General features: G+C 35.6%; 1 protein-coding gene across 4 annotated transcripts; it reads left to right on the top strand.

Annotated features, from left to right (window-relative positions):
• The first annotated feature begins 795 nt into the window (after window positions 1-795).
• Window positions 796-9252, top strand: LOC117121207 (apoptosis-inducing factor 2-like). Of its 4 annotated transcripts, none has more exons than XM_033266327.1 (6): window positions 796-894; window positions 4713-4904; window positions 5551-5789; window positions 7236-7437; window positions 8206-8355; window positions 9002-9252. In XM_033266327.1, the coding sequence occupies exons 2-6, from the start codon at window positions 4730-4732 to the stop codon at window positions 9235-9237; spliced, it is 1002 nt and encodes a 333-aa protein (XP_033122218.1). In that variant the 5' UTR covers window positions 796-894; window positions 4713-4729; the 3' UTR covers window positions 9238-9252. The 4 variants fall into 4 exon arrangements, with proteins under 4 accessions (XP_033122218.1, XP_033122222.1, XP_033122220.1 ...); XM_033266331.1 differs by having other exon boundaries at window positions 846-894; window positions 4667-4904; XM_033266329.1 differs by lacking the exon at window positions 796-894 and adding an exon at window positions 3771-3918.
• The last annotated feature ends 1827 nt before the right edge of the window (window positions 9253-11079 follow it).

Here is an 11079-nt window from a genome sequence, read left to right as displayed (position 1 = left end):
AAATAAAGAATAAACCATACTGGATTCTTTGGAGTTTGTATCATGCTACTGTTGTTAAATTACCAATACTGTAGTACTAAAGTAGTAGTTTTGTTTTGTTTTTTTTTGGTTTTTACCTTTTCCAAACTCAAAAAATTACCTCTTTATATATACATTTTTTTTAATGTATGGCCTCTCAAATCAATTAAATAACACCTGTAAATGCTTAGAATGCTGGATCCCCACCCGGGTTTTGGCCCTGCACCCCCGGGGGGGCCCCAGCCAATGGTGCTCGCAAGTGCCCTCTCAGTATCAAAAAGAACCCCCCTACCAAAATCCTGGCTACGGGCTTGATACTAGTAGTACTCTAGACTAGCATTGTTTTAGTTACCATATGAGAGTTTCTTGTGTTAAAAAAATGATTTACTATACTATACTGCTTTATAAAACATAACTTGTACTTTATAATAAGAGAAATCTGTATATTATCGGTACCTGGAACAGTAACAGTACGGCACTATGCTTCTGCACTGTAATGCATAGGCCTATTTTATTACACTACTTAGATAGGCTTTTCTTTTTCCATCTTGATTTCAGAGGTCAAAAACATTTTTCAATTTTATTTTCAATCATATAGTGGTGTAGAATAGTCTTTTAAGAACAGTTTCCATAGTGGTGTAGAATAGTCTTTTAAGAACATTTTCCAGAAAAAATTAATGTGATACGACCCTCGATTATGGAGTTGTGAATTTTTAAATAACATGAGGACAAGAATTCAGCCTCAGAGCTTATCTTATTTCTATTGGTTACGCACCACTGACTTGGGTTGTTTGTCATCACTTCGAAGATCTCTACCGATTCGTGGAAAAGGCGAACACAATAAACAAGCAAGGGAAGTGGTATCAGCTTTAAAAGGTGTGAATTCCAATTATTTTATTGCATTTTATATGAATGCTAAGTTTAAATGTCAGTGCCTCTCTGATTGTCAAAATTCTACGCTTTTATAAGCAGTTAACCACATATAATTGCATAGTCTAGGCTAGGCCTCGCCTTAATTGGCCAAAATGTTGATCCGTGATTCAGAGGACCGCGAGCTGGCTATTCGCAGGCGAAATGACGTCCGGTTCTACCCAAGGACTTTTTTAAAAGTTAAAACTGTTTAGATAGGAAGCTGGCTGGTTTAAGCCGTCTAGCTTGAATTGTCCTTATGTGTGGTATTGTTATGTTAATGAGCACGTGCTCAGAAAAACAAAACTTTCCTTAGCCACACTGCGTATCGGCTGGGTGTATTTATTTTATAATTATTGTTATGCACTTGTCAATTGTAGTCCCCCCCCCCCCGGCCCGGACTTGTCAATTGTAGTCCGGGCCGGGGGGGGGGGCATTAGCCTTACTAATATTATTTATAATGCGTTTATTGCAATTTTCACTTTATCATCTCAAAACAGTCCAAAAATCCTTCAGAGCAGGCTACTTTCCAGGGGAATTCGCTCCTGGACCCCCTCCCCCATTCCTACGTACCTCGCATAACGGCTCCCCCACCCCAATCCTGGCTACGTCCCTGCAAGTCCACTGCAGTTAGTGCTCAAGGCGACGGTGGACTTTCATTCTGTCCACTGAGGGTACATTTCAGGGGCGGAATCCAGAAATTTTCTGACCTCAGCCACACCATGCTGAGGAGAGCAAACTTTAAGAATAGGCCCCTCAAGATGCTCGGAAATGTCACTCTCATATGGTAAAAATGTGCTTTTCAAAGCAGTGTTCCTCAAAAAAATTATTGACTTCCTCCCTAAAGTAGCTATGTTCCCCCTCCCTTGAGGAGCTATGCTCCCCCTCCCTTAGGCACGCCTCCTATTACGGATGTCGCAAAGCTTTAATCCATTACCTATAGTCTGGAAGTCGCAAAGCAAATTATGATTATTGCACCTCTAGATACCCAGAAATGGCACTCATTCAGACTTAGAAATTTGAATATTTTATTTCCATTTAAAAAAAAATGCTTACAAATGTAGGAGGATCCTGAGCCAGCTGGGCAACCCACCCCCACTGAACTAATATGATATATGTCTTACAGTCAATGTAGGTCTCTCCACCCAGGAGTACAAGTGGGTACCTGGTAGGTTCCAACACAACCTGCGCTGATTACTAGCTGCAATTTATGGAATGATACTATAATTTCATTTACTAATTTAATTTGGTATTTCAATGTGTTCCATATGTGTTTGATCCAATGACCGGGGTAGTAATGTGAAGCGCTTAGAGGCCTTGTAAAGGCATGAAGCGCTATATAAGAACGACATATTATTATTATTATTGTTAAGTGACACATGCTCTGATGTATCAACAAAGCCCTTTTTGATGAGGGTGCTATAGAGTAAGGACCATACTGGACCCTATGGGAACCAAAGGTGCCCCTAGGTTACCCCTAAGGGTCCAGGTCCTTTGGAGCAAATTTTAAGAATAGGACCCTCTAGATGCTCGGAAATGACACTTTCAGATGGTAAAAATGCTTTTTCAAAGCAGTGTTCCTCAACAAATGCTCCCCCTCCCTTAGACGCCCTTCCCCTCACGGGTGTCGCAAAGGTCTAAGATTATGACACCTCTAGATGCCCGGAAGTGGCACTCATCAATTCAGACTTAAAATTTGAATATTTTTCTCAATTTTTTTTTTATTTTGACAAATGTAGTGTGGCCCTGGCCAGCCGGCTGGGCACCCTACAACCACTGGATTAATAATGATATATGTCATACAGTCGATGTCAGAGACATTATGCTATTATGTATTAACAAAGCCATTGAGGATCAGGGTGCTATAGAGCAAGGACCCTAATGAACCCTCATGGGTAGGGGCACTTAAGGGGCCCCTAAGGGCCGATGGCCATGCGGTCCGCCGCACGAGAGCGCAGGTGTTACGCCACTTGGCATGGATAGCTGTTCTATAGCTGGAGTACTACATTCTGGCTAAAAAGACTCCATCTTTAGGTGACTGTCTTTTGGCCTTTTTTTACATCCATATTTATGAAATCGTTGGAGAAAATCCCCCTCTGGGACATTGCTATGTGTTTGTTTTCAAAATAAGTGAGCGGTAAAATAATCAAGCCCTCCTTCCGCCCACTGCTGGATTCACCACCGAACTCATGGGGTACACTTCGTTGATCCACCCCCGAATAATTTGTAAGTCAAACTTATTTTAGATGCCAAATTTGTTGTGTTTTCCATTAATTAACAATCTGTGAGTTGAATTTTATGTAAGTTGAACAATTTTTCAATGGTATTTTGGATTCGACTTGTAGGCAAGTTAAAATGTAGTCCAATTTTTATTTATCAATGATTTGTTATTATGAATGATAGATAAAATAAAGCTGTAATCTGATGGAGTAGGATTTTTGCCAGTCACTCATCGTATCATAAGCATGTCCTCATAGCGTGAAGATGGATGACTGATGGATGATGGTAATGATGATGATGATGATGTGAGAAGGAAAACGTTAGTAGTGATACTATGATATTTTTGGTCAGGTGAGACTTTTTTATCCCTTGTTTCGCGAACTTATTTTTTAAAGATCTTAAAAGAAGGGCTAAAGTCATCATTATTGGCGGGCGGTAGGTTCACTAAACAAGGTGTAATAAAGTCTCACCTCAACTATTATTTGCTGAAAAGTAGATACTTTCAGTGCTTCTATATTGCTTTATACTCTGTTTTAAGAATTAAATCTTAAGTAGAGATAAAATCCTTGAACTTATGGAATAATCCAATATTTCCGCATGAATGAATATTCATTAAGCAGAGCCATAATGATATGAATGAGCTTAGGCTGGGATTTTTTGCAAGTCATTCATTTTTATGATGACATCTTACTGTATGCTGAGCCATGATTTTATATGAATGAGCATGTGCCGGGAATTTTGCAGGTCATCATTTTTTTAACTGAACCATAGGTTTGTGTAGTAGATCATTAGAAATAAACCAATCCATGCAATAGGTAATATTAATACATTATCTCCCATGATTAATTATATTTTAGTCAAGTAGTAAAGGTGAGTGCTGTATTACATTGATTTTTGTAGACCCTATGTATAATCAAAACATAGGCCTATACTGTATTTTCAATTAGTTATTATTGTAATTGGAATTTGAAATTGTAAGCATTAGAATATACTGTAAAATTTTGTTTGTCATTAAATATTAAATTTGTATTATTTTTTTTATCAGATCTCACTATGTGATTTTTAGGTTGCTATATGGATTTTATTATATGTAGTCTAAGTTTTATTAAATGTATTCTACTGTTTGTTATTGCTGATGTCAGTGCCATGCTTTCTTTCAGTGGTGGCATTAGTAAGAGGTTGTGTGTGGAGCAGACCCCTTTTGAGAGAGCTAAATGCAAATCGTTGGGAGAAAAAACATCCTTGTAATTAACAGATTATAAGACTCTAAATTGATTAGGCCTTTCAAATCCCTAACAGTGTCCAGGGTTTCTTTTTGTTTCCCACTCTGTGAGGATCTCGGAATGAATTCTGTTGGAGAATGGTTTTGTGAATCATCCTATTATCAGTGAAGTTTGAAGAGCATTGGTTATTGTCTGTAGCTATGAATGGTGTAGGCCCTATTAGGGGCTAATTCAAGAAGCTTTATAAAAGAAAGATTTTCTACAAAAATACATTGTTATTTTTCTCTATACTGTAGGCTTATATTACAGGAATTATTTGCAAACCATTGTTCGTTTTTCCAGTACATTAGATTGCAACAATGGGTGGTTCAAATTCACATGAATTAGCTGAAAAACATGTCGTGATTATTGGAGGAGGCTACGGTGGAATGCACACAGCCATTAAATTGAAAGGAAAATGTAAAATTACTTTGATTGACCCCAAAGATGGATTGCACATAAACTTTGCATCCCCAAGAGCCTGTGTTGAACCAGGTAAGAGAGAAAGAAATAGGGATGAACTTTCTCATTGGACAGTACACAGAGCATCGCACTGTTAGGGGGTGTGTGTGGGGAGGGGGACACTTACTTCAGATATCCAGAAGTTTTAAACCATCAATCACCCTTAAACTTTAGATAGTAAAAATGATAAAGCACAGAGCTAAAATCTATATCAAATTTATTGTTTTAAATGGTATTTTGAATCATCACAAATTAATATGTGTATATATAGTTTCTCCTTGTTAAAAACAAAAAAAATGACAATAGATTTTTTAGATATTGGGTTGGTTGGGCTTGGCAACACAATGAACCTTAATACATCTAGGTCATATTTAATGACCTATATCTTAGGTCAATATTATGCCTACTGTACATTATATTATCTTAATAGTTTATCGAAAAGCCATGAATTCCCAGACTACCATTGCAAACCCTTGCAATTGTATTTCTATGTAAAATAAATTTTACAAATGGCACAAATTACACTGATTACTGAATGCTTGTTGCAATTATCTATATTTCATGATTGGGGGTTTTTTTTATGTTACAATGTTAATTCTGCATTGCATTTGAAACATTCACAATTTATACTCATTTTTCGTATCATTGTATATTTTTTTCTTCTATCAAATTACTAAAGGCTTTGCCAGAAAGACTTTCATTCCATATGCACCAGTATTAGGTGAAATATTCAAGAAGGGATGGGTACAGGAGATAAAGATATCAGAAAAATGTGTTGTTTTGGAAGAAGGCCAAGAAGAAATTGCATATGACTACTTAGTGATTGCAACAGGAACAAAAGGGGATTTCCCTGGTAAAATCAAACGAGAAACCAGCGTCAGTGAAGCAATCACACAATATGAAAAGCAGATAGAGTTGGTAGGCAATCAGTTTATGAATATAATATTACTATTATTATTTATTTTGGTTATTATCATAAAAATGGTTATTATACGATATGATACGATACTCCTTTATCATTTAAACAACATGGGAAAAATGAAATTAGTGCTGATTGTGCCGATAGGAAAAAAAACAGAAGCATGTGCAATTTCGGAATAAAAAGAGGTATATTATAAATAGATATCAAACCCATAACAGCATTTCAAATGTGACCTATCTTCTAAAATGTTTATTGAAAACATGAATGGAATTACAGTAGAACTCCTATTAAGGGGACACCTTCAGGACCAAAAAAAGTGTCCCCTTAATAGGGGTTTTTGGCATGTTTTCATATAACGATGACATACAATTTTTCTTAATTTTATTTTTATTGACATAATTAGTTACGGTAGAATTATAACTAATTCATAGCAATTTTCAGAGCAAACACAATTCATTTATAATATGAAATCAGCAGAAATATAATTAAAACAACTGTAGTTTTATATGCTCCCAATATTGTTTCATGACGCAATGTTGATGAATGAATTAGAATCCTATAAAAGTGCACAAAATGGTTAAGGGTCAAAAGTGACAAGATTGGTTTATACGAAGTAACATATGCAGTATGCCTTACCAATATTCACTCTAAGGATTTGGGGAGAAAATTCTGGTTCATTTCTCAAATTTCAAATTTCAAAATTCAATTTTCAATTTCAATTAATTTCAATTTCATTTTATTCAGAAAACCTACAATAACTTTAAAACTATAGAACAATTTCATTAAAAGTCACCTAGTAGTAATTTGATTGAGTCTGGAGATTTACACCTTAGATGACTATCTATATCAGCGACTTAGTACAAGGTTCTTTGAAATCTGCTTTTGGGTGTATATAAATGACTGTGACTAGTACTTGTGAAAATTCCTTTGGTAAATAGAAGGGATGAAGGGCAACAGTTCCAAATTCTAAGAGCAATAGCCTACCTTGACTTATATATTCTTGCACCATGATTATTGTTACTATTATTTTTTATTATTTTTGTCATCTTCATCATCATCATAATCATCTTTATTAATAGTTTTCTTCTTACTCATTAAATCAGTTTCTGATTAGCCTTCAGTTTGAAGTTGCACTTTCTGTGAAAAGGGGACGTGGCCATTTTTGTAAGGGGGTGGTTCTGGCTTTACAACCTGGGTAGAGATTTTGGCACACATCCCAAGTTGTTCCTTGGGTTCAAATTATCCTATATAAACAGTTGAGATATTCTCTTCCAAATAAAAAAAGAATATTATAGTCAGGTCCTAGATTAAAATGGAATTATAGTACATTTATTTTTCCTTTCAACAACAATTATATTATTATTGTCATTTCTGTTATTTATATTCAAAGCTTTAAAGTAATGAAGAAACTTTGGTCATTTCTTCAATTATCCTCCTTTCAGATCAAAAGTGCACAAAAAATTACTGTGATTGGTGGCGGTGCATCAGGGACAGAGTTGGCAGGTGAGATTGTTGTGGATTACCCAAAGAAAGAGGTCACCATGGTACATTCTAGTGAGGTGTTGATCAGTCCATTGATGGGCCAATCATTCAGAGACAAAGTACATAATCAGCTCCAGGCTTTGGGAGTCAAGATGGTTTTAGGCAAGTACCATAATAATAGTTAATATTAAAAAATGATTATAAAAATAGAAATATAATTATTTTTATATGTTAAAATTTAAAAAGTTAAAAGTTGGACTATTTCTTTTTTATTTAAAGGGACTCTTCTTTGATACTTCCTAACATGGTCGTTAATGCACATGCTCATTTATGCAAGGCTCCGAAGGAAAATTTTTGTTTTAGATGTTATAAAACTGATTTTTCTAAAACACAAAAAGCAAATTTGTCAAAAAAAACTTGGAAGCGGTTAATGAGATACAGATTTTTGAATATTTGAAAACTGGGGGAAGAAGGGGAGTAACCAACCTTTTATCCACCCTCCCCCCCCCCACCCCTAGTTTTTAAATATTTAAAAAACTGTATCTCATTAACCGCTTCCAAGGTTTTCGTCAAATATGCTTTTTGAATCTTATATGAATCAGTTCTACAACATATCAGCAATTTCTTTTCCTCCTGAGCCTGGCTTTAATGTTGCAATGTTACACTTCAAGCATAGCTCATCAGTGAAGTTCCTTTATTTCAGTTCTATGAAAAAAAGTCTCTGGCACATTATATATATCAAAATCATGACTTCAGACACGTTAAAGAAATAAAAGGAACTCAAATTCTACTGGTGCTTGAATTGTCACAAATATTATTTCATTTGCATATCCACCTGCTAATCTATACATAAACCTGTCAAATTCTGTTATTCTTCCACGCCTGAATGTAACATGAAACAGTCTGTGTTTTTATTTTTGTTCTGAGTAGGAGAAAAAGTGACAAATCTCGGTGAACTCCCAGTGGATGAATCGGCAAAGTGTGTTGTGAAAACTGACAAAGGATCAGAAATTGAAGCTGATTTAGTTATTGTCTGCATAGGATTGAAGGTGAACTCAGATGTCTACTCCAAAGCATTGGGTAAGTGATGAAATTTAATTCTGATTTAATGAAAAGTAGTTTTTTTTTAACCCATTGATTCTGAAAAAGAAAGAGACATCACATAAATGTCTGTGGGTGGGATTGGGATATTGGGGTTGAGAAATATTTTTGCTTTTTTATTTGGAAACTGTTTTGACATCATCGGGATTCATAAGAACTAGTGATACATTTTAGCAAGTTTTTAAATTTGTAAGCAAAACCTGCCTGCTGAGTATGACAAAATTGAACGCAGAAACCATCCTTCTATAGCATGTCATGTCATAGGTCGGCCATTTCATCCTGGCCTACATATCTTCAACATATATATGTATGAAGCAAAATTTTGTGTTAAGTTTTGTATTACGTGCTGTTTCAAATTTGAAATGTTTTTTGCTTGGTTTTTTTTGAGTGGTGAATTCAGAAATGAATCTAAAGTATTTTTTCTTTGACGCTGGTCCATTAAGGGCAAAGATGGTTATGGCACTACCTCACTTCTGGTTTAGTACCTAAAGGGTACAAAACTCCCAAATTGTAGGTTCAATTTGTTCCTGTCGCCACAATCTGCCCTGTACAAGCAAAAGTCTTGGTTAGCAGTAACTATTACAAATTAACTAGCTGGTAATGTTATGCATTGCATTGTATATAGGTGATTGTATGGATGAGAGTGGTAGCTTGAAGGTTCGTCCCACACTTCAGGTCGAGGGTCATGACAATATCTTTGCTGTGGGTGACTGTGCAAACATCGACAAAATCAAGATGGCGTATAAGGCCGAACGGCATAGTAGAGTTGTGGCTAAAAATATCCAGGCTCTGGCAACCTCTTCCACACTAAACAACTATGTAGAAGGTAAGACCGTATTACCCGTGTATATGATAATATAATTGGTGATCCACTTCCCCACCGGATCACCTCATTATTGTCAGAGATTATCTTTTTTTTTTAATTCTTTCTTTCTGGCGATTTTTGTTAACACGATATCTCAAAATTGCCAAAAGCTACGAACATGAGAGTTTCAACGAACGTTTGGCTTTGCTAGAATAGTGACAATAAGCTTTTCAATGTGCTCAGTCATGCGTGACGTCATCTACGCGCAATTTTGCATTTTTCGTTACTTGTTACATTATCGATCATATCATCCTAACCAATTGTCATTTCAAAATCATACTCAGTGGACATAAACTTCAGGTCAAGATTGAATGTCATATATCTTAATTTCATGCGCGTGCATCATAACGCACGCATACGCATGTATCAAAATTTGAAAAATGCTCAAAATCACTAATTGATTAAACTAGATTTGAACTCGTCACTTTGAACGAGTACGGTGATCCGCCGCACATTTGAACTTTGATCCTCAGGAAGTGTGCGCGGCGTGGATTAAAAAATATATAAATGCTCAAATTATGGCCTATAACATGCTCTAGTTTAGTTTTTTAAAAAATACGCTCACGCCATTACGCACTTGCGCACGGTAATGGTACAGAAAGTTGACTCCTGATATGAGATATACATGTGTCAACACTCATTGAAAAACGCCTGTTGTTGAGGGCGTCATTATCAATCATAAAATTTGACAAAGATTTGAAGGAAGAAAGGTGAGTGAGGGGGGGGGGGTCATAAAAAACATTCATTTTGACCATGATGATGTGATTATAAACTATAATACTTGTGTAAATTGTCATTTAAAAATGCATGTTGGCCAGTAATGGCATACGAAATTGACCATGTTAGTGTTGAAACTCGGTCTGCCGCCTCTTTTAGGGTGGTCAAAGATTTGAAGAAAGAAAGAGTTGGGGGAGGGGTCAGAAAAACACTCATTTGACCATAATGTCATCATCAAAGTGAAAAATGAATGACACTTTGTGAAAGGAAATTGTCTCAGCTATAACATACTTACAGCTGGGGATGATCGATCAAGAAAAAGCGAGATACGTTCGATATAAAAATAATGACGTCATAAATTTTGAATTTAGATGGCAATATGATGACATCACAATGTCCAATCAGCCATAATGATCTATAAAGTCATATCTACAACTCATGTAATAGAAATTGGGGGTCACTGTTTATCCTAAGGAGCTATAACTGGATACAAAAATACAGTAGGCACGGTTTTGAGCATTTTGAAAATTTGACTATTTCAAGTAAACATCCTTCTAAAGTTATTTGTGAATATACTGGAATTAACTACCAAAATAATGTTAAATATTGTTTGTTCATTCCCACAACTAGACATTGGGACATAATTAATTGATAGCAAGCTATATTCAATGATTTACTGTGACAATAATGTAAAGCGTGCTGCAAATAGAAAAAGAATCCAAACATAGATGAGCATAATAGGTACATAAAAAGAAAATGACAATAACATACAATCCTAACATGCACAAAAAAAGAACATAAATTAAGTCAGCATAGGGACTGTAGATACAAGAAGACTATACAAAAAATTAAATAAATAAATGAAACGTTTGTCTTGTTTACTATGTACCAGTTGCCATTATAATTTGTTGTTATGATGCAGTTACTATGTTTAACCTTCATATAACACTATGCTTAGAGATATTGAGGGATGAAAGTAGTAACATCAGGTGTAACTCGAAAAATATAGGCCTAAGTCATACTGCTACCTAAAAATGGAAAATTAGAATAACATTTGGGCATGATCATCTAAAAGGCTAAGTAGGCATAACATCATATCAAGGCCAGCTTAGGCAGAATAA

This window comes from Anneissia japonica, unplaced genomic scaffold, assembly GCF_011630105.1.
Source record: "Anneissia japonica isolate Jap-2015-1 unplaced genomic scaffold, ASM1163010v1 scaffold993_len1110182_cov180, whole genome shotgun sequence".
Classification (NCBI taxonomy): domain Eukaryota; kingdom Metazoa; phylum Echinodermata; class Crinoidea; order Comatulida; family Comatulidae; genus Anneissia; species Anneissia japonica.
Note: the sequence above shows the minus strand (reverse complement) of the source record. Positions and strands in the feature narration are given on the sequence as shown.

What these genes read in the sequence shown, in the direction of transcription:
- LOC117121207 (XM_033266327.1), top strand. Translation starts at nt 4,730, where the DNA reads ATGGGTGGTTCAAATTCACATGAATTAGCTGAAAAACATGTCGTGATT. An exon ending in AAGAGCCTGTGTTGAACCAG is followed by an intron (nt 4,905 to 5,550) that starts GTAAGAGAGAAA and finishes AAATTACTAAAG; the next exon opens with GCTTTGCCAGAAAGACTTTC. An exon ending in ATGAAAAGCAGATAGAGTTG is followed by an intron (nt 5,790 to 7,235) that starts GTAGGCAATCAG and finishes TCCTCCTTTCAG; the next exon opens with ATCAAAAGTGCACAAAAAAT.